At 46.6% G+C, this 18523-nt stretch overlaps 1 protein-coding gene across 1 annotated transcript in view; it reads left to right on the forward strand.

Annotated features, from left to right (window-relative positions):
* Blnk (B cell linker) overlaps positions 1–18523 on the forward strand; it is a 70362-nt gene that overhangs the window by 23807 nt on the left and 28032 nt on the right. The window contains exons 2-5 of the mRNA XM_050148473.1: positions 6545–6610; positions 10691–10740; positions 15800–15840; positions 17150–17306. Coding sequence (XP_050004430.1) covers positions 6545–6610; positions 10691–10740; positions 15800–15840; positions 17150–17306 — 314 coding nt within the window. The remainder of the gene's footprint in view (positions 1–6544; positions 6611–10690; positions 10741–15799; positions 15841–17149; positions 17307–18523) is intronic.

Below are 18523 nucleotides of genomic sequence, written 5' to 3' on the forward strand. Positions count from 1 at the left end.
AACTGTGGTCCTCCTGCCTCGGTCTCCCTGGGGTTGGGGTTAGTAACTGCAATGCCACGCTAGGTGGGCAGCAATGTCCGCTATGAAAGCTGTCAGCCTGAATTTCCAGAGGGGAAGCTCACGCCATTCCTGCGTCTTCAGTTTGTTCACCATTCCGGAAGCAGACTCAGCAGAGATGGTCTCACTGAGCTCCCGGCCACTAGTGTCCCCCACCCACACAGTCTCCATTCTCCCCACTCAATCTCTGCACACCCCAGGACCCGACCCTGAGTACTTCCGGCTGTCTGGGACTACTAAGGCGTTGGCACCCGCCCTTCCCTTAGCTGGCAGGCCTCACTTTTGACAGCAAGCCTCTCACAGTAGCCTTATCCCTTGCCACGCCGAGCTTCCCACCAAGCCCCAAAGGTCCCAGATGATCCTACTTCTGAGCCTTTGTACTTCCTGTTCCTCTCCCACGCCTGGCATTTCCCGGTCTGTACACGTGACGGGCGATGTTGACACAGAGAACTCAGAAGCTTCAAGCCCGAAGATCCAAGGACACCAGATTTCAAGCTCCATTTTCCTCCTTTCCTATGGTTTCCTGGAGATTTAGTTTTTTTCTAAATTAAATACAGACTACAATTTAATTAAGAAGGTAAAAAAGTGGGCTGCGGTTATAGCTCCATTAGCCAAGCACACACCTGGCATGAGTGAGGCCCTGAGTTCAATCCCTGGCACTGAAAAATGGGAAGTCCTCTTTAAGGAATCTGGAGTCAAAAGTATTAAACCATGGAAACTCTCCAAAGGGGTTGGAGGGGGCTGTTTCAAAACATAGAAACCAAGGTCAGAAACATGGTTCAGCAGGTAAATTTACTTGCTATCAAGCCTGTTCCTGGGACCCAAAAGGTGGAAGGAAAGAACAGACACATCAAAAATCAAATAGACCTATGGATGGTCGTTAAAATAATTCTAATTTAAAATAGAAGTTTAAAATAGAAGCAGTTTTAAAGATACATTTGTAGTAAGAAGCAGTAAAGAGATTGAGTGTATTCTTTAGACACACAAAAAAAAAAAAGAGAAAGAGACAGAGACAGAGAGAGACAAAGAGACAGAGAGAGACAGAGAAAAAGAGAGAGACAGAGAAAGAGAGTGGGGGCAATGAGGATAACAGAGAAAATATTATTCCAAATTAATCTTAGAAACAAGTGGCTGGAGACACCACACCACCCATTTGTATGAGCAGAGAAGTCCTCGAGGTGCCTGAGATGACAGGCTTCTACAGGAGATCGGGGTGCGCTCCAACAGTGATCAGCCAAGGTGAAAATGTTGAGCTAGGTTTGGTGGAGACCAGGGAACTACTGCAAACCCATGAGAAAGGGAATAGCAAGTTGAAGTTTGAGACTCAGAAACAGGAGCACTGAAGGCTGTCACAGCACAGAGTGGAGGGCCTCCCAGGCTGGTACAGCCTTTTCCAGGTAGGAAGCGGGAGCGGCAGGCTTGGACCTAGATCAGCTCAGGAGGCAAGGCTAAACTTACAGCTCCTGAAGCATGAAATACAAGAACTGGATCCAAGGCTGAGACTGATGAAAGGGGAGAATATACTGGCTATTCGCAGGGTTTGCTTTCCTTTGAGACTCTGCTAATCCAAGACCAGCCCACAAAGGGATTTTCTCTGATCTGGTTGCTTTGCATTTGGTCTTTTCTGGGAAGAGAAGTTGGGGAAATGCCTAGATGCTATGTCCCCTTTTCACAGCCCAGTGAGTGCAGAGGGAGCTGAAAGAAAAACCAAGATACTTCACACATTATACACACATACACACAAACACGCACAAACACACATATACATAAACACGCACTAATACATACACACACAAAAATGCACAACAAACACATACAAACATAGGCACAAACACGCACACGCAAACACACACATACATACCTTTAAGTTATTTTGACTAGGCTTTTGAAAATATGTTGTGGCAGGTACAACCATTTTCGAACCATTTAATAAAACACAACGGGGCATGAATCTTGTCAAATGAGAGCTTTCTTGGACACCTGCTTAGTGGCTGGTCACACCACAGTATGGCTGCTTTCCCCAAGACCTCTCACCTTGGTGCTTCATAAACCATCCTTCCAGAATTTGTCCCACCCTTGAATACCTAAGGATGTTCTGAAGATCAGCTGTGGGGCCCTCCCTGGTGTGTTCTCACAGACCAGATCACCAGGGCTCGGGGGATTGGGGTACACAAAACTCTCCCACCCTGATAATGCTGTCTGAGGGTCTCAGCCTCAGACACACACTGGAAACACTTGAGGGCTCATGACTCTGGGTTCCGTAGTCTGGAGTGAGGCCTAGGAAAAGCAAAGCAAAACAAAACAAAACAAAAAAACAACCTCTGGGTGATTCTACCACCAGACCTAATTAAGGCCACTTCTTTAGTTAGCCTGTCTTCTGAGGAGAAGTTATAATGAGATTGATTGCCCACATGCTCATTGGAAGACAAGATGATGTGGGATAGCGATGTGTCTGTGGTTTGGGGGGTTGGCATTGTTGCTGTGCTACCTAGCAGGTGTGAACTATCTCTGCCGGTGTGCTATGCTGAGCCCAGGTGCAGGCACACCCAGCAGGTGTGAACTATCTCTGCCGGTGTGCTGTGCTGAACCCAGGTACAGGGAGGGACACCCAGCAGGTAGGAACCAGCCCTGCTGGTGTATTTGTTGAGTAGAGGTAAAGGAAGAAGGCAGGCCACCGACAGCCACAGCTCTCGCATGCTGAAGGTAGATGGGATGGCGTGCTGTTGACTGAAACAGAAGGCTGGGCACTTTGTTTGTTGGGCCATGAGATATCACTTCACTCCAGTTAGAATAGCCACTAATCAAATAACATAGGATTTCAAGGGTGTGGAGGAATGGGAGCTCTTACACACACACGGTGGGAATATACTTTAGAAGTTAGTGTTATAGAAAGTAGTAGGGACATCCCCCTAAAACTAAAGAAATAGAACTGCTATATGATGATCCCACTACTTGAGGTGTGGAAGGAATGGAGTCGGTTACTCAAAGAGACGGCTATATCCCCATGGTTACTGCAGCTCCAGCCACGGGAGCAAAGAAATGAAAACAGCCAATGAATAGAAAAACAAAACATGAATACACATAAATGGTGAGATATTACTCAGTCGTTAAAAACATAATGAGAACAATGGCACTGGGTTTTGATCCTACTGCACGTACTGGCTTTGTGGGAGCCTAGGCAGTTTGGATGCTCACCTTACTAGACCTGGAAGGAGGTGGGAGGTCCTTGGACTCCCCACAGGACAGGGAACCCTGACTGCTCTTCGGGCTGATGAATGAGGGAGACTTGATTGGGAGAGGGGGAAGGAAATGGGAGGCGGTGGCAGGGAGGAGGCAGAAATCTTTAATAAATAAATAAATTAATTAATTAAAAAAACACAATGAGATGGGTAAGGAGGTGGGGAAAGAGGGATGAGAAAAATTTGCAGGGTTTTTTATCCCCCCTTTTTTTTATTGAAAATAGATTTTTTTCTCATACAATATATTCTATTATAATCTCCCCACCCACAACTCCTCCCAGGTCTTCCCCACCCACCCAAATCCACACCTTTTGCTGCCTGGGGAACCAGGCTCCAGGCCCACAGGTGTCAAAGGGAAATCCATAGAGTTTCCTGTGGCTTTTTATCTGATGTGGTAGAGGAAAAGACACCACACACTCTTTTGATGACTTCCTTCTCTTATTCTTTTGCTGTATTCTCTTCTCTACAGCTTATATACCCCCCCCCCAAAGTCTTCCAGGCAATCTAGGAATTACACTATGGTTGCATTTTATTTTTCAAGAGAATGATTATAACAAGTACAGGTAAAAACATATTTTCATCTCTCTTACATGATTAAAACAAAGTCATCCCAAGAACCCACATCCATTTGCATCTAAGAAGCCTGTTACAGATTAACAGAGTGAGAGCAAGTAGGGGTACTTTTCTCTGCAGCCTTTTACTGGCGGGCTGCATATTGAGGTTACAAAGGAAGAATCAATCCCTTTATTACTTATCTTGAGAGGTAATCTTATAAAGAATCTTAAAGGGACCACAAACCTAGACTTTCACGCATCAGAAACAATCAGCCAGCTGTACTTTAAATCTTTAGGGTGCCTATCCACTCATTAACAGTTTCTTATATCAGGAGATTGAGGGCAGACTGGGTACAAGGAATTAATCATCGCCTTTGAGCATCAATTAATCCAAGCAAGAAAGGCATGTCAGCTAATGATAACTGGGCTGCTTTGTTCTTATTCCCTGACCTGAAAGGGTTCCCCACTCAACTGTGTGCCTTTCTAAAACTTTAGATTGTCTTCTTGGGTTTTTTCACCTCAAAGCTATTTCACAAAACACCTTAGTCTAACTTCAAGTTATTTTTGGAGCTTTGTTTCAGCTATGATGCACTCCAAAACCTGTGAACACATCTCCCAACATTAAGATTAAAAGAATTTAAGCTATCTGGGTTACTAGGACTCAGTTATTTTCCCTAATCATTAACCTAAGCCACAGTCTATGTGACTCCTCAAAGAAACTCATGTGTTCTAGCTGTGTGACACTTCCTTGTTTTATTTTTAATCATCAACACTCTATTTGAACTAACATTATTATTACCAATTAGACAGCACAGTTTAGGAAGAAATCATCTTCATAATGATCCACAGGTAAGAATGCCCAGTAAAACAGGATGTTTCGTGGGATAAACATTCTACCTCACATTCACAGCATACCAGATCCCAGAGAAAGATGACAGCGCACACAGGTGAAGGCAGAGCAGAAGCAAGAGACACTCTGGAAACTGAGATCTCAGGGCCTTGATGAGCGGGGATTCACCCATCAGGGACTGGCCTCCTAGGGGGCCGTCCCCCTGAAGCCAACGGCAATCTGCTGCTCCTCTGACATGGCCAGCTGCACATACTCTTCCCTATCTCTTGCGGGAAACAGGCATCTAAGAAAAAGGAAGAAGAAATAAAATAAAATAAAAATCAAGATAGGCAAAACAAGCAAATAGAAAAAAGAAAGAACCAAAGAAAAAGCAGAAGAAGAAACATACACAGGCAGGATGTCACACACATTTGCACACAGAGAAATCCCATAAAACACAAGATCAGAAACCGTAATAAAAAAGCAAAAGATCTTTAAGGTACAAAAATGCCCAGACAAATTTTATGTTGGCCATCTACTGCTGGGCGTGGGGTCAGCCCTGTGGTGTGGTTAATTACACTTTGATAGCACCAGTAAGTTCTGATATTCTAGGAGAAAGGAAATTCTCTTTCTAGCCTAGTGACAGCTGTTTGAGAACTGTAACATTCGTCCTAATGTGAGCCCTGCGCAATGTGTGTATGTGTTGAGATCTGTAACATTCGTCCTAATGTGAGCCCTGCACAATGTGTGTATGTGTTGAAATGCTACATGGACCCCATAAATATTTCCAGCCTTATGTGTTAATTGAAATAAAAATACAACTGATTCAAAAATTGAACATGTTTATAGGCCACCATTTATATACATAGATATATTAAGAGTAAATATAAGGTCACGGCTGGCCTCAGTTTTATAAACTAGATGCTTCTTCTGTGCATTAGGTATGAAAGCCTCAATGGAATGTTACTAGCAGAGATTGGGATTAAGAGGGGCCATGCTTAGAATTGTTCCCATAGGACCTTCCAAGCATCATTCATACAGACACATGGACTACACGGATCTGCTCTTACAGAACTGCACAGATGAGATGCTTCTTACTTGCTCCCCTTTTTCCAGCCTCCAAGCCTATAGATGCCGCTGATCTTCTACCGCCTCCACAACTTTCCCTTTCCCACAATGCTATGTGCACAGCTAGAATCAGATAGCACAGAAACTTTCTTCATTGGCCTCTTCACTTGTTGTATGTTTTAATTTAAAATAATCAGAGGTCACACTCCATCACGAAATCAGGGCAGGAACCCAGAAGCAGGAACTAAATCAGAAGTCATGAAGGATTCATTCTTAGTGGCTTGCTCCTCATGGCTTGCTTACCCTGCTTTCTTATAGTACCCAGGACTATCTACCACAGTGATTTGGGCCTCCTACAACAATTATCAATCCAGAAAATACCTCCACAGGCTTGCCCACAGACCAACGTGGTGGGGACATTTTCTGAGGTTCCCTCTTCCCAGATGACTCTAGCTTGCCTCATGTTGTCATAAAGCCATTTGGCTCACTAGGCAAGTACTCTGCTATTGAGTTACATTCCCACACCTGGAATTCTTTATCCAGTGACAGGTATGTGACATTGTATATCTAAAACCCTACTACCAAGTGGCATCTTCAGCTTCAGTCATTCAAGTCACAGTGCCCAACATCACTATTTCTGCTAGTGACCTCTAGAATACCTACTAGGAATGACAAAGCTGCCCTGGGGATGGATTAAACTCCAAATAGGACCAGTGCCTTTTGTTAATGAAGGTAAAATTGTATTGCAAAAATCAGCCTTGATGTTAATATTTTGTTTGTGGTCTTTTTTTTTATAGACAGCTTCAAAAGATGGTCCATGATATTAAGAACAATGAAGGTGGAATAATGGACAAAATAAAAAAGTAAGTTGGTCTCTATTATTTATATGAAAGAAGTCAGTCCGTGCTGAGTGAAGAACAAAGCTCTTTGTCATTGAATGAGGACCATGTCGCCTGTCACCTTTTTACTAGGGCCAGGAAGCCGTGGTGGTTAGTCCACATCCTGGAAACAGGAAAATAAGTGAACTAAGACTCAGGGATCTGGAATTTTCCAACTCTGTGAAAAGGTATGCTGGGCCTGCCCAAGGCATCCAGCAGGAAAACTACTTGGACAACCACGGATGATCCTGGAGAAGCCAGCAAGAACTCAAGGAGACACAACCTGGCTTCTCTTGTTCAGCCTTGTCTAGGTGCTGCTGAGGCAAGCAGGCCTTGCTTTTTTGTGACGTCATATAGCCGGGCTACATTCTGATCCCTGATTTCTGCTTTTTTAATTGTTACCTTAAAATCACGTTTCAGTGAACTCTGGACAAAGCGGAGCCAGAATCCTGGGTTTTCATGTGCATAGAAACCCCTTACATTAAATAAAGAAAAGACAACAGAAGTTAGGCTGGGTGCCCTGGCACACAACTGAAATCTCAGCTGTTGGAGAATTTAAATCAGTCTTAAAGAGCTTGCAGGGCCCTAGCATGTAGAAGACCCCGGATTCAATCTCCAAACACACACTAACCCCACCACACACACACACACACACACACACACACCACAGAAATTGTACATGCTTCTTACATTTACCACTTAAAATCTAAGACAAGATGAAAAAAGAAATAGCATTTTGTTTTGTCTTTTGAGATAGGGTTTCACCGTGTAGCCCTGGGTGACTTTGATTTGCTATATAGACACACTGGCCTCGAACTCACAGAGAGATACCTGGTTTTGCCTCCTTAGTGAGGGCTAGGATTAAAGGCATGCGCTATCACTATATGCTTTGTGTTTAGTCTTTAAGTTTACTTTTTTTTATTAATGTAATACAGATTCACCATGGGAAAAAAATTCAAAGAATTTGAAACTTATCAGGAATCCTCACTTCCTCATATTCTCCCCCTAACCCAGTCTCCCAGAACAGGCATCGTCCTGGGTGAGTCGCCATGCATGCACGCCCGTGTGTGCTTTCACAGGCATGTGTACCCCAGTACTACATGTGGCCCCCCACAGTTTTCATCTTGAGTAGCACCATGCTTCATATACCATTTTCCCTGCTTGTGGTACTGGTTTTACCACGGGCCTCTTTATTAGTATGTAAAAATAAACCGTATTTTTTGGGAAGGGTTGGCTAGTAGTCTATTGTAACAAAAATATAATTAAAGAAACTGACTATATACTGGTGGGTGTGTTAAAGGGGAGGGTGTTAGTTCTAACTGGTAATGTTTCTTTGGAGGGATGGTTTCATATCAGTCAAAATTCTCCAGCTATTCCTTTCCATGTAGCCTGTCACTCCAGTGAGGCTGCTTTCAGACTTCACGAGCTCCATTAATCTAAATTCCTGATGTAAAATTTCTCAGTGGAAGTTAAAGTTTTATCACCATTATTAAATCCTCCTCCTCCAATTTTGTGCCAACAGCAGCATGGGGCAGTCCGTGTCCCCCTGTCTATAGAACAAAGCATTCATTCTTGTTCATTTTGGATGGGGTTTCTAGAATCCTCCGCACACACAGGGATTGGCAGGTAGTGACCCATGGTCCTCCATGAGAGGATGGGGTCCTCTCGTAGAGGAGGACAGTCTACCTTCAGGCTTTGTCCAGGGGCTGGCAGAAGGGTGAGTTCATTTCTGTTTATCCTTTCTACTAGTCGCTGTCAGAGTCACTAGCAACTGTGGGTTGCCCAGATTTGCCAGGCTTGCAACTCCATTGTTCCCGATGGAGAGAGGTTTACCTTCCCATGTTCAGACATACGCCAGCAGCCACAGAGCAGAGATGTTCCCGACAGTTTCTATTTCAGAAATTCTGCCTGCTGTCCCCAGAGCACTTCTCCTTGTGTATGTGTTACGTGCACACATGCACACAGAAACCAGACCCGGATGTTGGGTGTCCGCCTGTATTACTCTCCATATTATTGCCTTGCTAAGGTGGGTCACTGAACTGAAAACTCACGGACCGCTTCTGCAAGGCTGGCTGACCAGAAAGCACTCAAGATATGCCTATCTCTGTTTAGGAATGCTGTGGTTGGAGAGACGCACAGCCATGCTGGCCTCTCGTGTGGGTGACGGATTCGAATGCAGGCTCTCACATTTACCCGCCCTGCCCCCAGCATCTCTCTGGTCCCAGAGTGTTTGTCTTGACAAGCCATGCTTCTTAGTCTGGAAAGTAACAGTTTCTCCCTTGAGAGGAGGAAGCACGGTCAAGCACGCTGGGTTCTCTACCACAAAGACTGGATGAAGTTCTCATGGGTCATGGGCCGCATGTAGAGAAGCCTGTGAGGTACTGGGTTTGGTGTGTAGTTGGTGTGTAGCTGATAGCTACTTATTACTTTGAGAAGTCGCCTTTAATTCCTGGCTTGTGGTCAGTGCCTCTCTCTCCCTGTATTGCATGTACACATCTTTGTGGGTGAGCACACATGTGCGTGTCTGTGTGCATATGTGTGGAGACCGGAGTCCCACATTCCTCTACTGTGCTCCGCCTTGGCTTTCTGAGCCTGGACCTCTCACTGTACTGCAGCTTAACTGGACCGACTGCCAGCCAACTCCCCGGGTCCTCCTGTGTCTGGCCCCCAGTACTGGATTCATAGGCAGGCTCAGCCATGCCCAGCTGTTAGGTGGGTGGGTCTGGGGACCCAAACTCGGGTCCTCACATTTGAGCAGCCCCCCCCCCCCCCATCGCAGAGCCACCCTGGAGTTTGTCCTCTATTCTGAGATGAGCTGAGCGGTTAAATGTTTGCTCTTGTGAGTAGAGGATGACAGTGGGTAGGAGTTGGCCTGAGTGTCTTGAAATGCTGTCCCCAGACACCAGGCCCCCTTTTGTTCTGTTGCTCTCCCATGCAGTCCCTTTGACGATCTCTTTCTAGACTTCACCATGAGTTTATTTTGTTGAGAATTGTTAGCTTATGATGAGAACGGGATGCAAATATAGATGGGAGAGCTTATGATAGAAAAGGTAGGATTTCTATATAAAACCAAATATTGCTATTTTGTTATTACATATATATTGTTGTTATTGTTATATATCTACAATTTTGGTTTGTAAGGGGTTTGTGTATTTCTAAAATAACATATAAATTCTTATGTTGGTTTTAAAATAAATAAATATATATAATTATTATTACATATACTGATTCTATAAAAGGAAATAATATTTTAGTTATTAAAGGCTACTGGATATAAGTTTTATCTATATGTATTTAAATTTCATTAATTTAATAAGGATATCACTCTTAAGTAAAATGGGCAATTATTATTAATTAGTAATTTACTTTAAACCTTCCACCTTGAGATGATGCTTACCTAATTGTTATTTTTTTCCCCTAATGCTGGGGATTGAACCTAGGGCCTTACACCTGCAAGGACAACACTCTAGCCTGAAGCCATAGCCTAGGTCTTATATGCCATGTTTTTAAATGGTACAAAATAATTTTTGTTCAAACTATGAGCAAAGTACTTGATATTGATGATTCTGCCCCCCCCCTTTTTAAAAAAAAAGCATGTGTGCACTGGGCAGTAGTAGTGCACACCTTTAATCCCAATACTCGGGAGGCAGAGGCAGGAGGACCTTTGTGAGTTCAAGGCCAGCCAGAGTTAAACAGTGAAACCCTGTATCAAGAAAAAAAAAAGAGTATTTGTGAACCATTAAAATACAGGTCATCTTCTCTTACTTTCCCAACAGCCAATGAGCACTGCCCTTCCTCCAATCATTGAATGCAGTGGTGACTGGTCTTTGGGTTTCACAGAGCTCTTCTATGGCTCAGCCTGGCTTGGGGCTAAGTCATAGGCTCCTGGTACACTGTGGAGAATACTAGCTTCATTAGGTTACCATACACTGAATTCTCAGTGTGAGGGGCCCAGAAGATATTCTAGTAGCTATCTACCTCTTATCTCTGTGTTGGCTTGGGCTGTGAGCCTTGACATCAGTTGTCCTGCCCACTGACCCTTGTTCTACTGGTTCTCGTCTACAGGCTAAAAGTCAAAGGACCTCCCAGTGTTCCTCGAAGGGACTATGCCTTAGGTAAGAGTATTTCTGAAATACATTAGCTGGCTTTTGTCTAATGCTCCTATTTATTTCTTGGAGAAGGAAATTCTTGTAATAAGAGCGGCGGGGCTGCGTCCCCAGCACACTGGCTGCCTAGCTAGCTTATGCCCGAAATAACAACACACAAACTGTATTCATTTAAACACTGCTTGGCCCATTTCTGTCTAGCCTCTTCTAGGCTGATTCTCGCACCTGGACTAGCCCATTTCTAATAATGTGTGTAAGCACCCCAAGGTGTGCTTACTGGGAAGATTCTAACCTATGTCCATCCTGGGTCGGAGCTTCATCGCATGTGCCTGCCTCAGAGAGCAGAGCTGTCGAGTCTGAGCTCACTTCCTCTTCCTCCCAGAATCCTGTTCTGTTTACTCCTCCCACCTATGTTTTAACCTATCAGGGCCAAGGAGTTTCTTTATTGCTTAACCAATGAAATCAACAGATTGATATATGACACTCCCACATCAGGAAATAAGTTGTACTTACTTAAAAACAAAGGATGCTCAGTCTGATTTTAAGAATGACCATATCAATGAGGCCTTTGACTGCTGTGCTCAGTGAAAATGTACTCCACCCACCCATCCACCTATCCATCTACCTACCCACCCACCCACTCACCCATCTTCCTATCCATCTATCTACCCATCCACCACCCATCCATTTACCTACCCCACCCATCCACCTACCCATCTACCTACCCATCTACCCATCTATCCATCTACCTACCCACCCATCCACCTATCCATCTACCTACTCACCCATTCACCCATCTATCTGTCTACCTACCCACCCATCCACTCACCCATCTACCTATCCATCTACCTACCCATCCACCCATCTATCCATCTATGCAAGCATATCTGTCTCCTGGGGATGAACTAGCAGCATTGGAAATGACAGACTCAGATGCTGTACCTCTGAGTCAGGTCTGAGAAGCCTAACCAACTACAAGAAGGACTCTCTCCTCACTGCGGCTTGCTCACCCCTTCCCCATGGCCTCCTCCTCTGTTTTCTTCTTTGGTGAAAGGCAGAAAACACCTGTCATATTCTCATCCTTTTGCCTAAGCCGTATGTGACGGGGTTCATTGTCACTTCCTGTTCTTCCTTGTCCTCTGCAGGAGGAATGAGTCTTCCTCTAAATTCCACTGATTCCAGCCTTAAAGTATCTTTCCTGCCTGTTGCCATGGATACAGCTCAGCCCCTTCATCATCTCTTGTCCTTGGACAGAGCTTCTAAGTGGGCCTCAACCTCTCATTCCATTCCTAACTCTCATCCTCCCTCAGAGAAGTGAGCCCTAACACAGCTCTCCTCATCTCCCAGCCCCACTGGACTCGTGATGGCTCAAAGAGTGCAGTCACAGGTCACAGGGTCCAGTGACAAGGTCCTCTCACATCTAGCCCTAACTGGCCATGTAACAATGGACATCGCCCTTCATTTCATCTTGTCATTGGAGGAATGGAGATCAGCAAGATTTTGGACCCGGGGTCTTGATGCTGCAGCAAGCCACTCTGACATTCCCTGGCTTTAGGAATGCGTGTCTTCCCATCTACTGGACCTCCAAAAGTCTTCTCTGACCTCAAACACCTGACCTCTTCCTGAAACGCTCCATTTAGTCTTTTCTTATACAGTGCTGGGGCTCAAAGTCAGGGGCCTTATATATTGTAGGCAAGTACTCAACCACCAAACTACAGCCCTAGCCCCTCCATGTAGCCTTGATAGCAGTAAAACAGCATCTCTTGGAACACAGGAGTGTGGCTTGCTCCGTGGTCTGATCCCTAGTATAGTGACAGAAGTCTGCTGGGAGCTCGTTAGACATACATAACCTCAGCCTTGCCACACGGCTGCTGAGTCAGAATTAGCACAAATTCCCACATATTAAAGCAAAAAAAAAAAAAAAACCTGCTTTAACCCCAATCCCTCCTAGTTCCTGATCTTAGAAATCAGTCCTGTGCACTTGGCCAACAAACAGGGCCTGCTCCCACTCCTGCTCTTGCTCTCACTCCTTGGAAGCTGTCCTTCCGGCAAAACTAGCATCAACACCTGTAGTTGTGCCCTTCCTTTTTCCTGCCCCCCCACCCCTAGCTGCTCATGTCCCAGGGACGTTTCCAGCTGCTCCCCTGTGTCTTGGGGTTCCCACACAACTGCCTGCACCGACTCAGAAATTAGCCCCGAAGCTCTCAATGCCGGAAGTGTCCAAGGAACTCAAAGGTTACATAAAGAGACGGAGACAGGCAGACAGACAGTCACGTAGACAGACATGGTGGGCGGGGGGGGGATTTGTCTTAGTTCTGCAGATAAAGAACACCTCCAAGGGAAGGACCTCAGGTTTTAGGGGTCGCTGCGGAAATCCTCAGGTCACTCCACAAACCCCCGAGGGATCAGATCTGAACGAGGCTTCTGTACTTGCAGCCTCTGCCCCTCATCTTCAGGGACTCTCAGGAGACACCGCCACCTACCCACAGAGGTTTGCCTAGTACTAACCCTGTCCCCACTGATGTCATGCAGAGAGGGAACTGACCAATTGTGAAAAAGTAGAAGTTCCCTAAAAGAATGAAACTAGTGTTTCCCTGTGATCCAGCAACCGGACCACAGGATGGATGACTAAAGAGAAGGCAATCATATACCAAAGGAACATGTACGCTCCTGTGTTCACTAACATGTGCGCTCCTGTGTTCACTAACATGTGCGCTCCTGTGTTCACTAACATGTGCGCTCCTGTGTTCACTAACATCTGCGCTCCTGTGTTCACTAACATCTGTGCTCCTGTGTTCACTAACATCTGCATTCCTGTGTTCACTTCTGAGCCAAGGCAGGGAGACAGCCTGACTCCATGCCCATGAGTGGATAAGGAACACGTGGTGCCCACAGAGAATGCAATACTATTCAGTCGTTCTGAGGATGGAATCCTGTCATTTGTAGCCTGGGTGGAGTTGGAAGGTCACTATGCCAAGTGAAGTAAGCTAGACACAGAAAGACAAGTCCAGCACATTCTCATGCTGCCTGTGAAAGCTCTCACGGCAGCTCTCCCAGAACCGAACTGACCCAAGACACCGACCACCAGGGTAGTGGTTACCTGAAGCTGACAAGGGTATGGTGGGGGAGGCTGGGTCCAGTGGGAGCATGAAATTCCGGGGTGCTACCTCACAGGTGACTATAGAAAACAATATACTACTAATTCCAATAACTAAAGAGAGATGCCGAAAGTCCCATGTGAAGAGACGGGGGGGGGGGGGGGGGGGGGGGGGGGGGGGGGGGGGGGGGGGGTGTTTACCCTGCTTTAAACAGGATACAATGGATATACGTATTGAAATATTGAAACACCACACATTGATCGATTGAGCTGGATACTTTCTATGTTTTCATGTATCAATTAAAATAACTTTTATTTAAAAAGATAATTCATCTAGGGCTAGCGAGATGGCCCAGTAGATACAAGTGCTCACTGTGAAAAACAAAAGAACCTGAATTCAAATACTGGATATTCACCCAACCCAAAGGCTGCGTATAGTTGTGTGTGCCTGACTAGCCTGCCTACTGAAGCAGTGAGCACCAGGTCCACTGAGAGACCCTGTCTTAACAAGCAGGGTGAGAATGAAGACCCGCTGGCTGCCTCTGGCATCCACATGTGTACATAGGCGTACATACCCTAACAGGCAGCAATTAAATAATATTATATGTTTAAAAGGAAGGAAGGAGAGGACCATGGGGAGAAAGGCTCTCGGGTCCACCCTGCCACGGAAGCCCAGAGTCTACACAGCCACCCTTGGTCCTGGAGAAATGAGCTCTGAAACTCCCTGTGCACTGTCCCGCTGTCCTGAGTGGAGCCAGCATCCCTTGCTGCTCCATGTCTCTGCTTGCCCTCACCCTGGTGGAATGAGCAGAACTGCCGTAGAGAGGGCACCGTAGTCAGTGTTTGGGGTTCCACCCGGAACCAAGAATAGAGAGACACGGCTTGGGCTCACGGTGTTTTCAAAACTTGGAAAGTACTGGAAGACCGTTCAGTCTAAGCTTCCAAGATAAGTAGAGCCAGAGAGGCAAAAGACTATCCAAAGTTACACAGCAAGGCCGTGACTGAGCCTCGATATGGGCCCCCATGAGAACCCTGTGGAGGGGTGAATGCATACGCCGGCAGAGGGAGCTCTTGAGGCATTCAGTGATGAGACTAAAAGCCCCTCTCCGAGCCAGCTTTCCCCAGCCCCTTCCTCAGGCCCCACACTAAATCCTGACCCTGCCAGTTTCCAGCGCTGCTCTCTGGAGTTTTTTGTCAGCTTGACACAAGCTAGAATTACTGGGAAGAAGGAGCCTGTATTGAGGAATTAGCTCCATCACATTAGACGATGAGCACGTCTGGGGGCATTGTTTTGATTGATTGATGTAGGGGGATCAGGCTACTGTAGGGAGAGAGAGAGAGAATAAGGTGGGGGGGTAGCAAAGAGAGTGGAGATCTGAGGTGAGAGGGGCCAGGATAGGGCTTTGAAATGTATAACAAGTACTTGTGGGTAGGGACTGTAGGAGCCTGGAACACAGCCACAGGTGCACGTCCTTGGAGAGCCAACGTAAGGGAAATGACCCCTTTTAGCAAATGGGAACCAGTTTCACAAGTTCTTGAGGAATGCCGGCTTGTAACCACCAGAAATCCTCCTATAGTTTAGTTTGAGCTGGGCCTAGACTCACGTTTGAACTGAGTTAGTGGGCCTGCCCTTTTGGAGGGGAATGGGGGACTACCCCTTAGACCTGATAGTCATGGAGTTTATTTTAAAAAAGGCAAGTATAATATTCCGGTAATATCCCTTGACAAAGGCGGGCAGGCCTAGGTAAAGGGGGCCCCGCTGCTCTGCTCCTGCGAGATTCTCTTTATGCCTTGAGATTTAAGCTTTCTGAGGAGATCAAAAGCAAATGACGATATGATTGCAATTACGGTTCAAGGCCACATAAATGCACTAGAAGACTCACGGAAGACAGGCAGCATTGGTGCCGGGGTCAGCTAGAGATGCTCAGCTGAATGCATGCTTTTTTGCTCTATGTCCCTCTTCTATTACAGATAGCCCTACGGACGAAGAGGAGCGGTGGTCAGATGACTTTGTAAGTATCTGCTCCTGTGATCTGGGTGTGGGGGGGAGGGGTGCCAACTTCCTGGGGAGACCTCCCAAATGCTTTGTTTCCAAATGCTGATGGCTAGCTAAACATCACAGGGAGAGGGACACAGAAGGGCTGAAAAGCAGGTGGCAGTGACCTCACTGGTGGCTGACTTGACCAAAAAAAAAAAAAAAAAAAAAAACATCAGCCGAACGAAAAACAGGAAGCTAGCCGTAGCGACACTGGCCAGTGCTACATCAGAATGAACTGTCAATCTTCTCCCAGTGGCTCCGCAGTCCGCACCTGTTGGGAGCTGAGTCTTGCCGACTAGGTATACTAAAGTTTTCTTCAGCACCCTTGTGTCCTTCCACTGTTAGCACGCTCTGATCTAATGTGTAAGGGATCCTACATAGGCCACACCTCCACCTCACACATCAGGAAAAAGAGGTCTCAAGGACAGAATTGGCGCAGCTACTGTCCCTCGAGGGGATGAGGACCCACGATGCAGATATCCAGGCCAGCGCCCAGAATCAAATCTGTGTTCACCACCTGGAGTGGATGTGGTCTTTGACGACAGCAGTTCCTCCTCCTTTAACCGCAGAAAAAGACAAGAAAAATAAGGGGAAGGGGGACCTCACTGTGGATCACTTGGGCATAAAGTTCCTCTGAGAACCCAGTGTAGCGGAAAACAGTGTCAAGGCTGCGCCCCCTGCTGGCGGCAGCGCAAGATCACATCTGCGGTAAAGGAGGGCAAAGAAAGATCGCTGGCTGTACTAAGAATTTGAAAGAGCGAGGATGGATATATGTGAGGGTTTGGAGGGAGGAAAGGGGAAAGGGAAATAGTGTAATTATAAGAAGTAATTTTTAAAAGGAAAGCGTAGGACACAAAACAAAAACAAAAAAAAAAAGGAGAAAAGAAAACCAGACTTTGGAAGCACCCCAAAGTCAAACAGCCCAGATGAATAAAGATTGGGTAAGTGCCCCTGGCCGTTATTTTTACTTTTTTACTTCATTAGGTCTCTACTTCAGATAATATGAAATGTGGGCTTGTTCATAGAGCCCTTAGATCAGACAAAGGAACACCATTGGAACATCAGAGGTGAAAGGAGACAAGGGTCCTGTCTCTGCCCTGGAGAGTCCTGTGCGGCTCCTGTGTAGTAGTGGCGGAGTTGTGTGGAGCAGGTGGATGCAAACAGTCTCCCCCCGGCCTCCGCTTCCTATCTTCCGCCTCAGGAACTGCTCCTGCCTCCTAAGGCAGGAACTGGACACCTGGCGGCATCTGCAGGGATACCAAGCATGGTGCTTCCCTTTGCAGGACAGCGACTATGAAAATCCAGACGAACATTCGGATTCTGAGATGTACGTGATGCCCGCGGAGGAGACGGGCGACGATTCCTATGAGCCACCGCCCGCTGAGCAGCAGACAAGGGTGGTCCATCCAGCCCTGCCCTTCACCAGGGGCGAGTATGTAGGTGAGGCCAATGTGGACGCTGGGACCACAGGGAGAGGAGGTGGGCAAACCTAGCTGCTGCCTGAGGGTCCCCTGGCATTCTCTACTCTCACTTCCAAGCGGCAGCCCAGGAGCTGGCAGGTGTAGGGGAACAATGTTATGGCTTTTTTCATTTTATGGGGAGCGTTTTTTTCCCCAGACTGGGAGCACTAAACAGGTTCCCTGTACTGATAAAGAAGTGTAACCTGGCCGGGCGGTGGCGGCGCACACCTTTAATCCCAGAACTCGGGAGACAGAGGCAGGTGAATCCCTGTGAGTCTGAGACCAGCCTGGTCTACAAGAGCTAGTTCCAGGACAGCTAGGACTGTTACACAGGGAAACCCTGTCTCGCCAGAAAAAAAAAGTGTACCCTAAGAGCCGCCCTCCCTTGCTTTTGTAGCTTCATGGAAAATCAACCTGGGCATTAGTCTTTTTTCTCAGGGGAACTCCTTCATCCAAGGCTCTGAAACTTCTGAGAAGCCTAAACAGAATAACAGTGTGCTTCAATGACCCGAGTGTCCACTAAAGTCTCCTCTACCTCTGGTGCCAGATGGCTTTATACACAGGCCATTTAGACTGTGGATGTCTGAAGGGGGATGGGGGTGCCAGTGAGCCCTGGGCCTGGACTCTTTCTCTTAGGTCCGGTGGACACAGCACAAGTCTGGCTTTGAGGCATGCCTCTTGTGATTCAGGAAACCTGGTGTGGGAGCACAGGCCCACAATCCTAGCTTGGGGGTAGGGATGAGGAAGGAGTCCAAGTTTCCAGGTTGGGCAACATAGCAAGACCCTGTCTCAAAATTTAAAATAGTTTAAAAACAAACATAAATAAAGCAACAACAAAAAGCTGGCTGGGGGTGCGGGTCGGTGGTAGAGTTCTTTGGTAGCTTGTGTAAGGAAGGCATCAGGGGGAATAAGAAAATCACTCCTGTTCTCACCACAGCAGGTGACTAGGTTTCCGGGGGTGGGGGAGGGGATCGAGTGTGTCCACAAGGAGCGCGGAGATGCATGTGTGCAGCAAGATCATCTCTACTGTCGTCAGCAGCCTCCCCAGAGGCTGCAGGTACTGCTGGTGCTGCATTCCACTGTTAAGCTGTTAGGCTCTTCCTGTGGCCTCGGACCATGCTCAGTCCCGAGCATTTAGCAGTGAGCAAGGCACCATACCCTTGCTATGTTCTATAGGTTACAGGGCAATGCTTTAGA

This window comes from Alexandromys fortis, unplaced genomic scaffold (genome assembly GCF_014885135.2).
Source record: "Alexandromys fortis isolate MF-2015 unplaced genomic scaffold, M_Fortis_MF-2015_v1.1 scaffold_16, whole genome shotgun sequence".
Classification (NCBI taxonomy): Eukaryota; Metazoa; Chordata; class Mammalia; order Rodentia; family Cricetidae; genus Alexandromys; species Alexandromys fortis.